This window comes from Aquila chrysaetos, chromosome 1 (genome assembly GCF_900496995.4).
Source record: "Aquila chrysaetos chrysaetos chromosome 1, bAquChr1.4, whole genome shotgun sequence".
Classification (NCBI taxonomy): Eukaryota; Metazoa; Chordata; class Aves; order Accipitriformes; family Accipitridae; genus Aquila; species Aquila chrysaetos.
The window spans coordinates 8831899-8852137 of record NC_044004.1 but is presented as its reverse complement, the minus strand read 5'-3'; the positions used below and the strand labels follow the sequence as shown (position 1 = coordinate 8852137).

Sequence of the window (20239 nt, the reverse complement as noted above, 5' to 3'; positions counted from 1 at the left end):
GGGAGAATATTGTATTTATCTGCCTCCTCCATGTTACTGGTGTGGAAGTGGAAGAATTGACATTGACTGCTAGAGCCAATAAATGGGTTTTCTGCCTTGCTGAGCAGACTAGATAAGCGTCTGATGGAAGGTCAGCACAAAGAATCATTTCCTGAACAAGTTATTTACTGTATTGGGAAAAAAGATAACTGTGGTGCTACGCAGGAAAGACATGAAATGATTTCTCTTGGATTGGGTTCAGGCTTTTTTAGTAGGACCAGAGCTATCTCATAGAGCAAACACGCTGGCTTCTGGGAAAGTGGGAAGCTGCTGGCTGGATCCTCGTTGTGCAGGCAGCCATTTCGGGTGTGCACGAGCATGTCAGGAGTGCACGACAGCACTTCTCCACAGAGCTTTGTGCAATGGCTGTGCAGGCTGTGACAACTTTGCATTTGCAGAGTTATTCTCCAGAGTGGATAGTTCCTTGCAGCAGCTTCAGTGAGGGCTTGTAGGAATTTGTCTGGGTTTTTTGCCCAGTTCTATCAGTCTGGCAGAGTCTTCAGAGGATGTGCTATGTTTTATATTGCCTTTCTCAGCCTTGATTTTCTGCCATCAGTACTTCAAGTTTTGCTCCTCTCCTATCAAGAGGTCTCGTCAGTATGAGTCAAAAGGTAACAAGTCTCACTACCCCTGCTTGCAGCCTGCTCTTTAATACAGTCTCTAACATCTGGAAGTCTCTGATTACCCTAACATCCACATTGACTTTGGCTCAGGGTGAACTGAACCCAAACGCAATGCCTACCTTTGATGTAAGGCAGTGGTACCACCTTCCACCCCCGTCTCAGTCTAGTGTGCTCCGAGAGCACGCAGAAGGTGGTGAGGCAGCCCCAGAGGTGAATGTGTGTGGCATATAGCTAAATGCTAGTAATAACAGCTAGACAAGGTGTGTTTTCACCGTAGAGGCCGTGTGTTGATTGTCCACGGCGTTATCTTGTTCTGCCCAGCATCAGTTTTAGTTTGTGCTGCCTGATTTTCTGGCCAAATGTGTAGGGAGTGCATCCCAGTGCCATGGAGGTGTGGAAGTACCTAGCTCTGCTGGTGCCAAACTTTCCCTTGCTTTCACTGCTCAAGTTTGGTGCCCAATGCCTATTTGGATGTAGCCCTTGGTTGGAAGATGCACCCGTCTCTGTCCCTTCTCCCTTCTCTCCCCTCCCAGCTGGTGTCCTTCCTCCTTAATGGCAAAGCCACTTTTGCCTGCACTGGTGAGGAACCTGGAGCAAGTCATGGTTGCTGGGTGATGCATGCAGACTTTGGCCTTTAGCAAAATCATTCCTGGGCCAAGCCCACTGGCACATTTGGAAAGGTACCTTTGTTCTGCTTGCATACCCTCCTTTCCCATCCTCGGCTCCTGCATGTTGCCAGACCCCCCCGCAAAGGGCCTGGGACAGGTGCAATGGTTATGGTCTGGTCTTTGGTGGGCACCAGCCAGGAGAGCTGATCACACAGCGGTGCGTGTGGGCACAAATGTCCCTGCAGGGCTCAGAGCCAATTGTATCAGTGCACGCTAAGGCACTGATTTCTTTCCTGGTTTTAGATAATAAGCTTGTTGGGACAGGGCATGATGCTTCTTCTGCTTGACATGTTGCCTACACCCAAGATGTTGCTTGTGAAAAATGACATGATGATGATGAAACAGAGAAAATAAAGCAAAGCTAATGTGGCTGAGAAATTGGAGGAAGAAGAGCATACAAACAAGAGTGACAAATCCCTGTCTCTTGGTGAGCCCATGGTCATGGGCCATGAAGCCCTAAAAAGCACTTCAGCACCTGGCATCTCCTCTGGCCATTCCCTTGTGTCCTCCCATTGTTAGTAGTTCTGCAGTGGTGAGAAAACCCATCATCCACCTTTTAGATTCCTTTTTCATATCAACACAACCCATGTCTCCATATTCCCTTTCTGCAGGTTATGTAGCCTCTGGGAGGGATGAACTTCTCAGAGGAGTCCACCAGCAGGAGACACCTCCTTCAGGAGTTTTAAATGGCACTGGCCTCAAGGAAACTTTGCTATTTTAGTTTTAGTTGCCATCTCTTACTGACACCTGCAGGGCTTCAGACTTTCTTCCTTTTGCCAAATCCTCCCTGTCTCACCATGGAGCCATGACCAATGGGAATAAATCACAATTTTAGTAATTTGTTTGAATGTTGCTATGAAACAGGCCACGGTGGCCAGTGCGAGGCCCTATTTGTGTAGTCACTCACAGAGGAAAAAAGATATTTGTTCTGCTTTGAAAAATACCTCTTTCATGTGGAAAGGGCGTACGGTTTGGGTGGAAGGCTGTGGCCACCGAAGGGGAGGATGAGCTGTGGTGGGACGTTCGCTCGGTGCCGCAGCCCAACTGAGCAGCTTGGCAAACGTTCCTCAAGATTGTTTTGCACGTTGCTCAATGCACATCACACGCTGCAGCCAAATATCCATCCTCGGCTAAGAACTGGCTGCATTGTAGAGCAATTAAAGTAAAATATTACCCCCTCCTCCCTAACCCACAAGCAAACACTGCTGCAGGTGAAGGCCAGCAGAGGAAGAATGACATCATGAAACCCAAGAGGGAAAGCAAACATCACGCCAGCTCCATGCGCGGGTCAGCCACGGCGCCGGGACAGAGACTTGCCTCTTTGTGACTTTGACTTCTGTGCTCTCTGTGTGCTTGGAGGACTTTTTTTTTTGGGGGCAGCTGTAAAGCACGGGTATGCTACACACCGCAGCCAACTGCAGAACGATCGAGCCCTCTCCTGCTTTTCAAGTCCCGGTGGCAAATGGTGCACAACATCCTCACCACCCTGCCACGATGAAGCCATTTCCACGTGAGCCAGCAAGAGGCCATTTAGCTGCGCTCCGACTGCAGCCCTGGCTGGCCAGGGATTGTCCCCTTGCCCCCGCCACTCCTGCTGGGACAGGGCTTGGGGCTGGCCATCAAAGTGCACCCTGAAAGCATGAAACAATTCATTCCAGGTAGCAAGACTTCTCCTCCAACAATGCGATGCATCTTAGTAGTGCTCAAAAAAAATGTTCTTTTCTTACAACCACAGGAAATGACCTAAACCCCACATTTTTATTTTTTTTTTTTTAATTCTAACAGTAGTGGTGCCAGTCCCAGTGTTGCAGATGTAACCGGCTCAGATGCATGCACTCCCATGCCCAGCTACTTAAAACTACAAATGCCTGCTACTGTAGGCAGGCTATACGTAGGTAGATAAACGTGCATGCAGAAATCGAGGTGTCTGCGATGCAGTTCAACAGGATCACTTGTAAGAATCCATTAATATTATATGGAAGTGCTGGTAGGATTAGCCCAATGTTTCCCAAGCTGCAACATCCCCCTGCATCATCTGCTACCAGCAAAGCAAGGATTTACTGAGCTCCCTTGCTCAGCCTCCCCAAAGCCAAACTCGGGTTCCCCTTGCTCCTCGGGAGCCGGGCAGGATGAGGTCCCTTGTGTCCATCCCACCCCACTGGGTGCCCGCTCTCATGCACCCACCTTCTCCCTTTCCTAGCGGGGGGCTCCTCTTGCGGACCTCGCACCTCCACCAGCATCTGCAGGGATGAATGCAACGTCGCGAGCACCGCCCCGCTCGCGCCGGGAGACACCCTGGTCTGGATGAGATCCGTAACTCAGGTTTAACGAGCAATTCCTGCCCTTGTGCTATATGCTTAATCCTGTACGAGAGCGGGGGTTAAATACCTGCATGCACACAATGGCTTGCGCGGGTATAAACATACCCACTAAGAAAGAAATAATACTGCTCTTAATCCAAAATTGTTATAAATTTATTATGCATATAAAACCTGTGCTGGCCAGGACTCACAAAGCAGCACTGTAAAAAATACCCCCTCCTGGCACTACAAATCCCAGAGACTAGAAGACTTATTTTTTCAAAGGACCCTCACAACTGGGAATAAATCCCAAAATTTAACAACTTGTTTATTTTTTTTTTTTTTTTTTTTTTTTTTTGGTAAAAGTAAGTTTGCCATGTTAACAAAAGCAGAATAGTTTTATTTAGTGTTCATCTCACACCTTCGACAGCTGCAGCTGTCAGGCACAGAAATACAGTATTAAAATAAACTGAACAGAGTTGCTCATTGAAAAAAAATCACACTATGCAAACCTGTGGATTGTAACATCAACAGTATAAAATGTAACAAAATTGGAATTTTTAATTTTTTTAAGCTTTAAAAGATAATAGTCCAGGCTATAAAACTATATAAGCATTGAATAAGAAATGTTAAAGTCAACAAGTCTACAACAGATACATCTTGTAAAAACTCAATAAATTATATATATATTTATAATATCTAGTAACATTTGAAATCATGCACAGTTTTGTACATTTTCTTTTTTCAGTACAGGAAAACTCAATGCTTCGAGTACTTGGAATGTACACAATTAGCAGACATTTGTAAGAAAATACCAAAAAATTCTTTTTTATTCCAACAAAACAAAACAAAAAATCTATAGAAATCTACCTTCTCAAACTTCCATTGAAGTAACCTCAAACTATAAATTATTTATTTTAGGATAAGGATTTTGTGGCTCTAAAAAGAAAAAAAAAGTCTTAAAATGAGATGCTGTCATCCTGTTATTCTGAAACATTGATATGTAATATGCACCAGAGAAAAATGGAAAGAAAGAATTCAGGATGAAATTTGCCTTTCCTCTTCGTGGTAGTAGATAAAGTCTTCCGGACAAAAAAAAAAAAAACAACCCAAAACCAACAACCCACCCACAAAAAAACCCCCAGCCCAAATCTCCCCCCTTGTCAGCTTGATCCACTCTAAAATTCCCCAGTTCATTCCTGTGCTTTTAAACAGCTATCTGACATCGAGGAACAAAACAGCACAGCATTTTGAACACAGAAAATCAGGCATCACTGGCATTTTCCAATGTGTTAGATGCAAAAGAAAGACGCAGTCGTTGCACCTCTCCCGCAAACAGTGTCACTCTTCTTCCTATTTTGCTCACATGGCATTTCTGAAGCCCAAAATACAACGGTACTGGCAAAGGGGAAAAAAAAATTACCCCACATCATCCAAAGTCAACATTTTGCTTTGCTGCATACTTGTTATTAAATTGACCACAAAGAATACCTTCATTTGAAAATAGAAAAATAAACACCCACGCCCCCTTAATGCACAGTGGTTAAACTGATGGAAGAATTCTTGGCCCTGTTTTTCTGAAATATGTAAAAATCATCTCTCTGCTGCTATTTGTTTGGTTTAACCACTGGTGATATATTGAAAAATAAACTTACCTTTGCTCACTGCAATCCAGGATAAACTAATAATTTTTAATGAATACATATATATATATATATATATATTTATAACATTAAATGTAATTTGTTAAAGGACTGTACATCTATACATTCTTTCAATATTTCCCATAAACACAAAAGAAAAACTTGATTAATATATTTTTTCTCCATTTTTAATAAGTTAAAAAAACACCCTTAAGCTCGGTGAAATTTAAAGTTTACAGTAACGCTACGCTATTTAAACCGATGAACAGATATGTTAATGTCTATAAATAACTTTACAAATATACATGTTAAGGTACAATTTTTAAAACAAAACTGTGAAGATATAAAACAAACAAACAAAAAAATCTTTTCTTTTGCCCAGATCAGTATATCCTAGATTGCAATGCTCGTATTTTGAGACTCTCTCAGTACTGCTTTAGGTTGCATTAGTATTATACATTCTTTTTTTTTTAATATATTTATTTATATATATACAGGATATATTTATAGATATATACACAGATTCTCTGGAATAAACCTTTTTGATATAAGTTAAAGGCTCTTGCCTACAGGTACCCGTAACTTCTTTCTCCGAGTCACTGCATGTAGATGGAGCCAAACCGCTGGCGTCGAGGGGTAGATAGAGGAGCTGCTCCCCTCCCACTCACCCTTGGCAAGCGAAAAATATGCAAACCCCAAAAAGCAAGATTTTTTTTTTTCCCCAAAACGGCTGTTCCCAAAGGTCGAGATGTGGCTTGAGATGCTGCGTGGGCACGCAGGAGCCAGGTCCCCCGCTGCCCTCGGATGGGGGATGCTCTTTTCCCTGGGGTCCCCCACGGCACCGCTGGGTCTCTGCCCGTCCCTGGGGTCTGCTCCCACCTCGGCACGGCCCCATCGCTCCCAGCCCAGTGCAAGGGCCGGTGGCTGCCGAGCCCGGCCAAAGCGCCGCCATTTCAGATGACTCGACTGTCTCTTTTTATTATTTTTTTTTTTTTCCTTTCTCCATGATGATTTGCATTTTACTTAATTTTTTTTTTCTTCTTCCAAAAAGGATTCCTTCTATGTAGCTGGGTAGTATGATCATGAAGTTATAAAAATGACGACAACAAAAATATAGATATTTTTATAAATATATGAATCCCTGCAGGCAACGTGGCTTTTCAGCTCCACCAAAAAGGTTCATGTACAGATTGCATAAGCAAAGAATTTCTACATTCTTTACACTTTTTTTTTGTTTGTGTTTTTTTTTTAAAAAAGGAAGATTTTTTTTTTTTCCTCTTCTTCGTATTGCAGGCACAGAACGGCTACTCTGGCACTCGAAATGCAAGCGCGGAGGCTGGGAGGTCAGCAACCCCCCAGGTTCAACATTCTGCTTAGTAAAAAAAAAAAAAAAAAAAAAAAAAAACAAAAACAAAAAATGAAAAATAAACCAAAAAAAAAAAATCATATATGATAGATCATCTTGGCAAGAGATTAGTTCCTTCAGGCCAAACAGTGCTTCTTGACTTTTTATACAGCAAACTGGAAAAAAAAACAACCAAAAAAACCAACCGAAAAAAAAAGTTAAAATTTCTTTTTTTCTTTTTACCCTGAACAGCTCGACAACACAAATCTCCAGGCACCACCATGCAGTTCCACTGGAAGATCCTTCACTACGGTTTCGTCCTCGGTGCCCTACATTCGCGCCTCCACGGGCATGCCGCCCGCCCGTCCGTCCGTCTGTCCGTCCGTCCCGGGGGGTCCTCACGTCCGGATGACGCCATTGCAGGGCGGGTGCTTGGGCAGGCAGGGCTCGTCAGGCAGCAGGTCATGTGCAAAGACCGAGTCGTCCCCCGAGGAGCAGGTGCTGTGGGTGTCCTGGCCGGCCGGCGAGTACTGCTCGAAGGGCACCGAGAGGTCCAGGTACTCCTGCCGGGGCGACAGACCCATCAACGCTGGGTGCCAGCCGCCGGGGACCGAGTCACCCCTCCCCGCGCCCGCCCCACCACACTCACGTCGGTGGACGTCACGGTGAGGACCCTGTCCAGGTCTTCCACCAGCTGCTTGAAGGTCGGCCGCTGCGAGGGGACGGCGTGCCAGCACTCCCGCATGATCATGTACCTGCACGAGGGGAGAGGGGACCGTCACCCATGGTGAGGCTAAGCGGCGCCCACCCACCTGCCCACCCACCCCCAAATCGCCTGAGAGAACAGCTCTGGCCGACGCAACTTCAGCCATGGTGGCCTTGGTGCATGGCCAGCTGCGGGGGGCAGGAGGAGGAGGGTTTTGTGGAGCCACGCTCCTCGTTACTGATCATCATCTCATGCGTTATTGATCATCTCATGCCTGTCTGCGCTCTCAAAGCAGGAGGAGGCCCTGTCCTAAAGGTGACACACTAGAGCTACACCCCCAACCGCCGCCCGCCAAACGAGGGCAGGCGTGTTACGTCGCTCGGCAGTCATGACCTGAGCCGAAATGAGTTGGGGTGGGTGAGCCTACCTGGAGATGGCCACACAATCTCTCAGCGAGGATGCCCCAACAGCCCAACCCACGGCCTGGGGTGGTATTTGGCCGCAGAAGGAAGGGGGAGCGGGGTGAGGAGGTCACCCCCCACCACACACTCACAGATCATGGGTGCAGTTTGCGGGTTTGTCCATCCGATGGCCTTCCTTCAAGAGTTTGAAGAGTTCCTCAACGGGAATTCCCGGGTATGGAGACCCTCCCAAAGTGAAGATCTCCCATAGTAGCACTCCAAAAGACCAGCTGGAAACCAAAGAAAGATCTTTAAAATTCAATGAGGTTTTTTTCCAAGCCCCCCCCATATCCCCTCCCCACCCCGCTCGGCTTTATTTCTGTGCAGCCATGCATAGCTAACAAAGTCATCAATAGCATGACTAATTGCCTAGGCCATTTTTACTAGTTACTTGGAGATCTCTGCTGATCCAACTCAATAGCAAAGAAATCCCAGGCACCAAGTCTGAAATTGAAATGAGCATTTAATCAGATAGGTGACAGCCCATCTATCACCCCCAGCTCTTTGTTAGGTCTTCCACCAGCTCCACTGAATGGAACAAATCAAATTATTCATGCACAGCTTCACTGAATTGCAGGCTTGGAACCACAGGCCACTAATTGTGCAAGCTGATACCAAAACTTGCTTGTTACAACACTCATTTCACTGGCCAAGCTGGGAGAAAAATACCCCAACAAAAATCAGCAGAGCACTAATGTTACACGCTCCAGTCCCACAGCTGTGCTCTGGTTAAAAGTCCTCTTTTTCAAAAATATCTTTTGCCTTCTTCATTTTCTTTTTAAAAACAGGGATTATCTGTCTCTGTTTTGCTTTCATGCACGCTCGCTCTCCCGTTCTCTAGCTTTGATTTATCTGTCATGCCTGCTGCAGCATTACCTAAGCATGGAAACTATGATTTAAGATCAATAAAAGCCAAAGTATGTGAAAAATACAGAAATAGAAAAGATTAATTTGTCCAATTGCAAGCGGCAAGCCTTGGGGAGCAGGCAGGCTGGCTGCTGAATTACTGTAAAAATGCCATTATCAACCAAATATTGAAATAAAAAAGCTGGCGTGCATGCTGGGCTGCTTCAGCCCTTGCAAAGTTCAGACGGGATACAGATTTACCACGTAACGCCGGCTCTGCTCTTTGCTTACCGTGCAGAGGCACCAAAACTGACAAGACAGGATTAAGAAAAATAAAGGCAAATAAATGAAGTGGCAAAATTAATCTGTGAATATATTTGTTGAATAGTCTCTGATCAGCTACTAATGGTGGACAGAATATTTCAAGCTCATCCCATATACTCAACTGAAGCGTAACTGTCCGGGGCAGAGCATGGAGGAAGCTGAGGGTAATTTTTTTTTTTGCGTGGAGTTTTTTTTGCACAAAGTTTTTTCACTGCAGCATGAATCACCTCATCTGTAAATTGGACAAGAAATACCTGCCTGCCTTCCAATAATTTCTCAGCAGCTCACTAGAGATCCTCGGATGAAAGCAACTAGGTAACGGTAAAATAAAACTGCGTGTGCAAACCTTCAGCTTGGAATCGATTCCTTTGCTTTTGCATCCCCAGGCACCCCAGCACTGAATGAACCCTGCACGTGCTTAGCAGTACATTTGTCTTTAAGATATTATAGGTGTTGATTTCCCTGTCATTTTATTTTTTTAAAAAGTGTGGGTATGCTTACACATCGCTCTGGTGAGTATAGACCCGGTCAAACAACGCTTCTGGAGCCATCCATTTCACAGGCAGCCGACCCTGTAATTAGGAAGACAATGGGAACATCCCATCAGCATATTCCCCCAGCCACAACGGCACCATCTGAATCTTCTTTTCTAATCCAGTTTGAAACATTTTCATTAACAACCGCATCTGCCTTCCCGGTCACTGGGCAAAGCAGTAGTGGCCACATATAAACAGATTAGAGCATTTGATCCCTGGATCTTTGCTGACAATCTTTGCAGTAAATGCTCTCTGTAGAGGACTGTACTTCAATGCCAAGGCAGGTTTAACGTATCAGAGCATCTAAATCTTTGCATGGGAACAGTATCCATTGCTCATAAATGCAGCGAGCTCTGCAGCAGAGCATGGGACAACACTTTCCGACTCTTTGGTTGGAAGAAGCAGGTTGACTTCAAGTCCAAACCTGGCTCAGAACTTGAGGCTGAACTTGAAGGGAAAGTTCCAAGAGTGAAGAAGACAAGGGCCAAATCCTCTAAGAAACAAATCCTTATCCTGCTGGAGGCTAAAGGAGGAGGCATCATCCCAGGTTTCCAGGGGAACATCCTACATCAGGGTCATAAACATGGGCTGTCACATATGAGAAATATGAGATTAGAAAGACTAGATTAGTCGTAATTCTTTTGGGCTTTGCTTGGCCCCTGGAGGGAGTGAGAAAGGACTGTTTCGTCTTTGAGGCATAATTTGGCTATGGGAGGGCTTTGTCCTCTTCTGACCCACTGCCTCACTGGGGGAGACAACTAGAGATGGGACATAGGCAGGATGCATAAATGGGATTATGCTCTCAGCTGTCCAACACAGCTCAAACAGGGAAAATCCATATGATTTACAATTAAAATTCCCAAGAATTTTTATTAATTTATGATTAAGAAATCCTGGCAATTAAGAGAGATTTCTGATATGATATTGGAAAGGCTCAGTATGGGCATGGTAGGCTTTGTAGGACTGCTTGGACATTTAGACCCCTTGCTCTTTCAAGACCGTCAGGTTCTGTAATACCCTCAACCTCTTCCACTGCCATCTCTACACGATGTTGTAGTTGTGGCTTTTGCTCTTCTGCTGCAGAGCACTGGGACGTGCTTTGTTCTCTGCAGTGTGGTGGTGATGGGGAGGATGTCCCATGGACTGCTCAGAGCTCAGCATCTGCTGCAGGGCTTTGAATCATGATACAGGTTGTCTCTCTAGCCCTTTGTTCCTTAATTAATCTCTACAGAAAATATAAATGGCTCCAGGACTCAGCCGTTGGCTGGGACCCTCTTCGCACCCTTGACAGTAGAGTCAAGGAGCTCAGTTGTAAAAAAGAGAGAAATGCATGAAAGCCAGGTAGCTTCAGGAATACACATAGTGACATTCCTCTGTCAAGGGCTCTGGTGGGACCAGAGGTTGGCTCCTTGGGAACTTTATGAACAGTAGTGGAGCAGACTGGAAAGGGCTCCATTCCCCTTTGGTAAAACCCTTGGTTTCTCTTAGCCTAAAGCCTTCTGGCCAGAGCTGAGACCTCACGACAGCTGCTAGCAGCAGCAGAATCTGTGAGGAAGAAAACAGATGGTGGGTGGACTCCTGGGACCAGCCTATCTACAGTCCCTCACTAGGTGAGGCCACTGGTAGATTTCTTCTTCCTAAGCCCTTCTAGAAAGGGAGATATAGGACAACGGCCACTTGCTGTAGGGATGGCCGAATTCCCTGCCAGAAGGAGAACTGCACGTGCTTGGCAGCTCTGTACTTACATTGGTGGTTTTCTTGTAATAGTCGATGTTGTGAACGTCTCTAGCGAGGCCAAAATCAGCTATTTTCATCACATTGTCTTCAGTGACTAACACATTCCTGGCTGCCAAGTCACGATGAATGCACTGTGAAAGGTGAGCAAGTCAATAAATAAGGACTTGTTAGTTGCTCGCGCCTGGAACCAACAGCACCGTGTAGTTTATGAGCTGCCGTTTCATTGACTCCCAAGCTCATAAAGCTGTGGGCACTGCTTAACTCCTCGCTTTCTGTGTCACTGCTCCATCATGCATGCTCAGTGGGAGCCACCTCTTAGCAACACCTAATCGGTAGCCTCAGCGCTGACACAGCCACGCATCTTTTCTCTGCAAAGGGGATGCACAGATGAGAAAGCCAACCCTTCTCTTCTGCGGGCGCTTACTGGGATGTGAAACTGTCTGTCCTGCTTTCTCCAGGAAGAAGAGTGCAGGTTGATGTTTGAAGGAAAAAAATCCTCAAATCAAGACATCCCCAAATACATCCAAAATACATAGAATCCTACACTGGTTTGGGTTGGAAGGGACCTTTAAAGGTCATCTATTCCAACCCCCAACATCATAGCTGTCAGCTGAGAAAGAAGCTAAATTAGCCTGCACTGTGCAGAAAGGGAGTTTAAAGCCACCACGAACCATCCACCCTGAACTGCAGTCACAGGATGAACACATCTGACATCTGAAGCTGAACCGGCTCTTGCCGTAGTGCTCCTTGCCTGCAAAAAGAGGTCACGCCGGCTGGTGCACAGCTTCGTGAACCCAAAGCCTGATTCTCCACTTGCTGATGTCAGGGTAAATCAGGACTAATCCCAGGGTATGATGGAAGTGGAAGCAGCAGCCGGCGCAGTGCCAGCCAAGTGCTCCCCCAGGGAGCATCCTGGGCACAGCCATGCGTGGAGCCAAATCCACTGTCAGCTCCGCTCCCACCGAGCCTACGCGTGCTGGTGACAGCCGCAAGCGTGGAGCTACACCCAGGATCCCAGCTTCCTCGTGAGTGCTCTGCATCTTTAGTGGTCTCAGAAGGGAGATGGGGGGACAGGGGTGAACACAGCTCCTGACTGTTGCCTAACGTAACGTCTCCCACAGTGGAAGCTCACAACTTGGTGTGATGCTCACAACCTGACCACTGCTGCCCAAGCCTCGGGACTGCCCGTCTGAAAGACAGTTACCTCTACGAGTGGTAGAGGTTGAATTTTTGAGGACAGGCACCGAGGTCCGGGTTGCTCGTGCTTTTATATGCATTTGGGGGATGCTAACGGGCCTGCAGGTGACAGTAAGGGCTGTGCAGCTGCATGGATCATGGATGCAGCCAGCATATGGGAACTTCTGCACGCGGATGAAGCCTCCAGCAAAAACCCCAAGGTACTTCATAGGGAAAAATCTGATCTCTAGAGAAGCCTGCAACGCTTTGCCTGAGATTGTCCTACACACACAGCATTGCATGCCTTTGAACACACGGGTCTGACCGACGCTTCTACCAAATGAGGTTCCTCAACTCACTTTCTGAGATGCCAAGTACTCCATGCCTCGGGCCACCTGGTAGGCACAGGAAACCAGGTCTTTAAATGTCAACTGCTCCTCGGGCAGCTTGCAGGTGTCGAAGGAATAGTCCATGCCAGGTGGGCGACGTGCCCTGAGGTATTCCCGCAAGTTCCCCTTTGACGCATATTCCACCAACACGTAGAGCGGTCCTGCAAGCAAGAGCGCATCAGCATCCAGCGGAGGAACAGCTGACCACTGAAATCTCATCTGGGACATTTTGGGCAGCCAGTGAGTAATTGCATAGAAGGGACTGTCAAACCTGAGCTTCCCATGGCCCTGCGAGCACTGGGCTGCTTTGCTACGTACCATCCTGCGTGCAGGCACCGAGGAGGTTAATAATGTTTTTATGCTTCCCAATCATTTTCATCATTTCCATCTCAGAGACCAGGTCAGAAAGGTCCTTGTCTGTGGCATCATCTGGAGAAAGCAAGAGAGGAAAGCAAAAAAATGTCAGGAAGAAAATAAGTGTTTTGGGAAGCAGTTAATACAACTGCTGCGTAGCCATGTGGGGCTTTGATGGGGAAACAGTACTCAAAATATGGCAGTATTTGTTTTTATTCTACTTTGGGAAGAATCAAAAGGAAAACCTACTACAACAAAAAGATAAAAAACCAAATGGAGATAAATGTTCATATGGAAATCAATAAAGCCTTTCATCTTCTGTTTCATCCTGGTAAGTATTAAAGAAAAAAAGTCAGTTTTGGTACCTGGGATCATTTTGCTTTTCTTATTTGTTTCCCTCCCTCATCTCCAGGGGCAAAACATTAAGGATGGTGGAAGGTCAGAGCTGGGAGAGGGGCTACAGGAAGGAATGTTTTTTTTGCGTGGAAAGCTGCAGTTTTTCTACAGAAGTAGAAAAATGGGGGAAAACCTCCCCAGATGAATGTTTTGGTTTGGAAAGATGGAAATGTACCTGCTTCCAAAACCAACTTCAGAATGGACTGAAGGAAATGTAAATTAAACAAATCCTTTTCTGATAAGAAATATATATTTTTTTAAAGATGTCACCCCATGTAACCTCAGCCCCAGGCTGCTCACTGCTGGAGCATCTGCCCCGTTTGCTCCTGCTGAACTTCTCAGGGTGAGTTTGTCTGTGTGTTGTCTGTGGTTACCATGCACGGGGGAAGTATGGGAAACAGAGACTCACCTGGAGACGCCCAGTGACTTCCCCATTTTTGGCCTCCATTTAACCTCTCAGGAGTTTGGGATCAAGTTTCTTCAATAAAGAAACTCCTCAAGAAGGGGTTTGTCAACTGAATTTCTGCAAACTCCACCTGAGCTTGTTGCATAAGCTTTTGCTAGAACAGGCAGCACTGGTTATGGAAGGAGTAAGGAGTGGGCTGATTCACAGAGCTGGCTAGAAGGGAAGGGGGTTCCCCTTCTTCTCAGGGATGTTATTACCCCTTGGCAGAGAACTGGGTTAATTCCCAGTCCCTCTTCCTGATGGGATTTGCACTTTTACTTGCTCTCCAAGGAGACAGCCCTCACCCGCAGGCTGTGTGGGTGAAGGGGAAGAAAGGCTGTTCTTGCTTTCTTCTATTGTGTCTGTTTGTATAAAAGACTTAAAAGACAGGGAACGAGAGGAAACCCCAGTGCAATATGCTGTTCCGCCCTTCGTGGGCTCCCCATACCTTTTAGCATCTTGACAGCAACCGTGATGGCCTTGTTTGGCTTGTCCTTATCAATCCCAATTGCTTCTGCCATCACCACTTGGCCAAAACACCCCTCGCCGAGCGGCTTCCCCAAAGTCAGGCTGGAGAGAGGGACAAGCAGGCACATTAGTGGGTACCGGGGTGGTGACACTACCAGCAGGCACAGGGACCCCGACCCGTGGGTTGACTGACCGAGAGCGTGCCAATTCCCACTTGGGATCGGGAGGCAGTTCCAGCTCAGAGACGTTGGCCAGCATCGGCCCGTCGCTGGAGGAGAGACGCGTGATCCGGACCAGGGGCGTGTTGGAATTCATGGAAGAGTTGGACTCCAACGACACCTGCTTGGGTAGAGCAAATGAAGTGTTATTGCCAACTGTATTCTGATGGAAGGCAGTGCCTGAGATGGATCACTGAGGGGGTCTGAGCTATCTTTGCCCACTGGCAGCTTTCTGGTAATTTCTAAATGGGAAATCCCCTCCCCCACCCTCCGCTTCTCCCCCCATCCTTGCAGAAATGCACTGATCTAGGCACCTGTGGTGAGGTTTTTAGCTGGTGGAAAGGAGGGACAGGTCAGACAGTGCCCTCCAGCAGGCAGGAGGTATATTCTGTTCATTTTTTCTGTCTGCAGCTCCATAGCATGCACAGGCTATGGAGTGACTTCTGTTCTGGCACTGTAAATGCCCACCATGAGCTTGCAGCCAAAGCTGTGAAATCTGTATCCATCACTACGTGGTTTTAAACGGTGCCTTTTGCTCCTGCCCCTCTGCAATGACACGTGGCAGAGCATCTCTAACTGCAAGGAGAAAGAGGACCCTCTCCCACCTCCATGAGAATTGGTTCAAGTCACCAGCAACCTCTGCGAAAGCAGGACCGAGCACAACTGAACGTGCTCCTGCTCCCCAAATCCCCGCTCCACCAGGGAGCCTGGACTAAACTGTTCCCCTGGAAGATGTGCTTTTTGTGGCATCCACGGCTGCACTGCCAGCCCCTCTTGGACAAGGGCGACAGAAACACGGCTGCTTGGGAGCTGCTCATGAACCAGAGTCAGCTGCCACCAGCTACTGCTCCACTGGAACAGAAACAAATGAATAAAAGGGGTTAAACTCATAGACTGCAGCCAGCTATGTCCCTCTTGGGCAATGTTTTTCTGGTAGAGCTTCGCACCTAGAGAGAAAATTTCAAGGAGGGGGAAAAAAAAAAAGAGGGATGACCATAGGGAGGAATAGGAATCTTGTATCTACTTTCTGTTACCTGTCTCTTAAGTGGAAATTTGGAGACTTTCTGCACAGTGGGGGTGTTCATGGCCTTTTTGTTTGGCATTTTCATCCTGCAGATAATCACAATGACCAGCACCAGGATGAAGAGAACAAAGCCAGTGCCGTAACTGAGAATGCCAGCGTACACTGAGCCCGAATCATCCATCTCCATGAGCTCCTCCGCTGCGGGGTGACAAAAGACAGCAGTGAGGACGGGACGGGCAGCTGCCCGCAAGCAACTACACACATGCAGCATGAAGAATTTGGGGAGGACTTGCTCATCTACGTCAATTTGCTGAGTCACTTCAGTGAGGGAACTCTCCTAGGCCAGTGGTTTTCCACCTGTGGCTGTTGCTAAAACATTAGTTTGGTTTGCCTATTTTGGGGTCATTTTACTGCCCTTTGATGCAATCCCAGGGTTTCCAAGAGCCTTCAGCCCACAGGCTGAAAACCACTGCTCTAGGCTGAAGGCGTCTTCACGTGTCTGTGCTGTCCCTCTGACCCAAACCTTGCTTTCCCCGCACATCCACACCACATAGCTGGATGCCTCAGATGTGCGGGTTTGCTGCACTTTGCTGATTTGGCTTCTCCAGCAAAGATTTCCACCGGACCAGTGCCCGCCCTGAGGGACCAAGGGGCTCAAAGGGCACCTGGAGTAAGACATCACACAGGCAAAAAGCCTCATGAGAGCAATCTGCACAACTTTTTCATAAAAACTTAGTTCTGCTGGGAGGAGGCTGGAAGGCCTGTCCCAGAGAGGTGGCTGAGCCGGGAGGGTGATGGCATGCGCCTACCAGCAGTGGCTACCTGCTAGCAAGACATTTTTGGGACCAGCGAAGCTCAGCTGTGTTTTTCCCCTTGTTCCTTTCAGGACAGGCACATAGACCAGAGGAAGGAGCCACTGTGGGACTGGTTTTCTGTCCCCCAAAGGCATGCTGGCATCAGAGGAACAGTCAGCAGTGGGAAACTTTATAATGAAGTCACGCCAGCGTGGTTAGCTCGCTAACGGTTCGTGTACATCACTGCTGCCCCAAAGCAGCTTCTTTGGCAAGCAGCGGGAGCTTTCCCCTGGCAGCAGCAGGCTCCATGTCAGGTCTTCGGTGGCTGCGTCCAGGGGGACACGGGGAAAGGGCTGTCGGTGACGTTGGGGGCTGCACCAGCCTGTGTGCCAGCTGTGCAGGGCCTGATCCTGCCAAGCGTCAATCTCCTCCTGCGAGAAAGGGTTACCAGATCTCCCAGGATCAGGCGCTATGGTCGGTGCCACAGCTCTGCTGCCTTGGCTCACACTGTCTCGCCCTCCGCTCCATGTCTATCCTCCCGTAGCGTGGACAGGGGTTTACACGGAGAGGTTCCCCAGACAGGCTGTATCCTGCACCCTCTCTGCGGGTAGCACTTGGGGGCCTGCTGCTGCACGGACGGCTGCCCTTCGCTGCGTCTGACTTCAATATAAAGTTCCGCTTCAGGTTTTTTGGTGGGTTTTCTCCTGCTTATTCTTTGCTTAAATAAGAGGCGAGAGACATTGTAAAACCAGCGTAACAGCCGGATGAGACAGTATCAGAAGATTCTCAAAATAACAGAGACCTTAGTCTTCTAACCAAAGGAAACAATTTCTCATCCAGTGGATGGCAGAAGCAGAAACAGGATCAGATCAGCTATTATAGAGCTGGCAAATAAACAGAGAAAAGACCAGCAGATCCCACCAGCAGCAGGGTCGGGCACGGAGGAGACCTTGAGCCCCAGTAAAAGCAATTACATCCGAATCATCCGCACAGATAAAGTCAAGATTAGAAATGCCAAAGTTTCTGGTTCCTAAACACATCTCGAGATGGATGTGTTGTGAGATGGACCCCAATGTGGTCTATGATGGGGTGAGCCAAAGTGGGGTGTACAGGATTTTGGGTGGCCTTTCAGTAAGGGTCTGCTGAACATACTCCAGGTCTGTTCCAGCACTCACTGCAAGGCACAGCACCCAGGAGAGTCAACACGAATATTGCTGGTGCTTTTGTGGACCATGCTCAAGCCTGCCCCATAGCCGCAGGCAGATTCTGCAGGTGAAGGGACAGCACAGCCTCATTCCCCTCTTTTGGAGAGCAGGCTCCTCTGTTGCATATTCTGCGCTGGCTTCATTGTCAGTGAGAGCTTTGCACGGGAAAGGACCACAAAATAGAGGTCACTCTGGCCTTGGGTTTCAGGCCCACTGCAGCTTTCATCGATCCCCACTGGAGCAGGCAGCATGCAATGCCCCTGGGAGCCAGGACTCCTGGGCTCTCTCTACAGATGACTCCCCTTGACCTTCTGTTTGAGATTGCTATCTTGGCCTGTTCATCCGTGAAGTGGAAATAATGCTACAGGCAGGGAAGGGTGTACTCACACCAACCACTTATGCATCCAATTTTAGGTTAACATACGAGGTTAGAGAGAAAGGTTCCTTCATAAGATGATCCACAGTCCGTGTCCAATTTAGGTGCCCTGGACCATCTGATGGGGAGGTTTCCTTCTCCCACGGGCAGTGTAAGAAGACAAAGGTCCTAACTTTGGCACTTAACAGTCTCCTAACAAAGAGGCCTGTTAACTAGGTCAAAAAAGATACTGGGCATTTTATATTACTACTGCAATAATAATTTAAATCTTGAGATGCAATGCACAAAGTGTCAGCTGTGAGTATGCAACAGGGGTCTGCAGCGAATTCCAGAGGAGAGCCCTCCCTGGATAACACCCCCGCTTCCAAGCAAGGGGCGGTCTGCAGGAACTTGGCATTTCTAAAGCAAAACGTCAAGGCACCCTGGAGAGGGAAAGAGAGGCCAGCACAGAAGGAAATACCTGGTAGCACCGTCAGCCAAGCAGAGTGATGTGAGAACCCAATAGAATTCCCTGCGAGACAAGTATATTCCCCAGCATCCTCAAAAGTAACATTTCGCAAGTACAGAATCTCTAGCTCCTTATCCGTTGTGTTAACACCTGCCGTCTACGGGGAAAAAAAACACACACATATAGAAAGAGGGAAAACAGAGAATAAGCCACATTCCCAGCAAGTGTGAGGACACCACAGGCAAATTTCAAAAGCAATTAAGGTGGGTTGTTTGGGTTTTTTTTCCAATGGCCCATCTTCCACATTTATTTATTCATTCCCCTCTGCAACCTGTAGTCAAAAGCAAAAAAAGTTCCCTTCACCAGGTTCTTACTCTGTCCCACTAAAGAAGCATGCAAGCAAAAGCATCCAAATGAAAAATTGCCCCCACAATATGACTGACTGTGGGTTAGTAGGGTGAGTACAGGGGTGGGGAAAGAAAAATGGTAAAAGGGGAGGGGAAGGACAGAAAGAAAGGAGAAAGGAGGGGAGATGTAGTGGGGTAAGACTCAAGTGCTGATCAGAGGAACATACAAACATTTTGGTTCATTAGGTCATCGAAAAATATAGAATTTTAGGATTTTTTAGAATTTTTTCAGACTGGGCATCTCAAAGCCATGTATTGATTACACAGCCCTTGATACTGTAGTATAACTGGCCGATAACAAGAAGGAACCTGTAAGGAACTTTCCTGCAGTGGCACTGAGCAACACAGCAGCCAAACCCTCCAGGCTGGAGTCAAACCCCAGAGCCCACGAGATTGCTGCTCTCTCTATTTAACATGTCTGCTTGCATGAGCCAATGTTGATATTTATTTCTCCATTACTTCTTCAAGGGACAGAACTGATTATATCAGTTTTATGGGTGAAAATCTTGAAACAGCTTGGTTTTCCAGAGCTTTGAACGCCACAGGTCATTAACATGCAATTCTGTTATCAGCACTCAATTGTAAGGAAGGGAAAGGAATAAAAGCATGAAGAGTTGATAGCAAAATTTGACAGTCATTTTATTGTGGGAATTTTTCCATGGCAATTGCTGTATAGGCGTTACATTCTTGTAAAAAAAAAAAAAATTAGCAAGAAAATAAGATAAAGCCATTCAGCGTCAGTTGACAGGGTATAATACAAAATGAATAGTAATTTTAATCACTAGCTTCTTAAAAATGTTATAGCTCATTCTTGCAGTTGCCAGGGCCTTGGGACAGAGTCTGTGGTTTACCTGGTTTTGGTTTGCGAATGTGGAGCCAAAATGGTTTTTCGGCTATGCCTACGAAATTGTTGGCTCTACACAGATATTCTCCTTCATCTTGTTCTGTCACATTGAACAGATTTAGGTTAGCATCGGCTTCAGCGTTTTTACTGATCCAAGACTGCAGGAATAGACAGAAACCTGAACTTCAGTAAACCAAACAATACCTCCATCACACCTACATTAGCTAGGATTGACTGTTCACGGCTATTTTCTTTTTGGCTGTGGCAACATCCCCAGCTCACCCTGCGGTGAGAGACCTAACCCAGGACCTGGGTGAAGAAGAGAAGTCGCATTTGGCCCCCAAACCACATGCAAGTGAACTCCCTTCCCTTCACTAGCGGCACACATGCGATTCCTTTTTTAAAACAGACCAATTTCCCACTTCTCCATCTGACAGCAGTCAAAGGCCCTACGGTTTCTTAACAAC

At 47.1% G+C, this 20239-nt stretch overlaps 1 protein-coding gene across 6 annotated transcripts in view; it reads right to left on the bottom strand.

Moving 5' to 3' along the window:
• Nucleotides 1–4009: 4009 nt before the first annotated feature.
• The window catches only part of FGFR3 (fibroblast growth factor receptor 3), a 58469-nt gene continuing 42239 nt past the window's right edge, over nucleotides 4010–20239 (bottom strand). Inside the window, exons 8-18 of one of the 6 annotated variants that reach the window (XM_030019388.2) lie at nucleotides 19780–19930; nucleotides 15703–15896; nucleotides 14650–14795; nucleotides 14437–14558; nucleotides 13112–13222; nucleotides 12764–12954; nucleotides 11237–11359; nucleotides 9457–9527; nucleotides 7878–8015; nucleotides 7268–7373; nucleotides 4010–7181 (exon numbers count right to left, since the gene is read on the bottom strand). In XM_030019388.2, coding sequence (XP_029875248.1) covers nucleotides 7017–7181; nucleotides 7268–7373; nucleotides 7878–8015; nucleotides 9457–9527; nucleotides 11237–11359; nucleotides 12764–12954; nucleotides 13112–13222; nucleotides 14437–14558; nucleotides 14650–14795; nucleotides 15703–15896; nucleotides 19780–19930 — 1518 coding nt within the window. In that variant the 3' untranslated portion in view covers nucleotides 4010–7016. Of the gene's footprint in view, nucleotides 7182–7267; nucleotides 7374–7877; nucleotides 8016–9456; nucleotides 9528–11236; nucleotides 11360–12763; nucleotides 12955–13111; nucleotides 13223–14436; nucleotides 14559–14649; nucleotides 14799–15702; nucleotides 15897–18533; nucleotides 18679–19779; nucleotides 19931–20239 lie in introns of all 6 variants that reach the window. The other 5 variants (XM_030019393.2, XM_030019395.2, XM_030019394.2 and 2 more) reach the window with 5 other exon arrangements.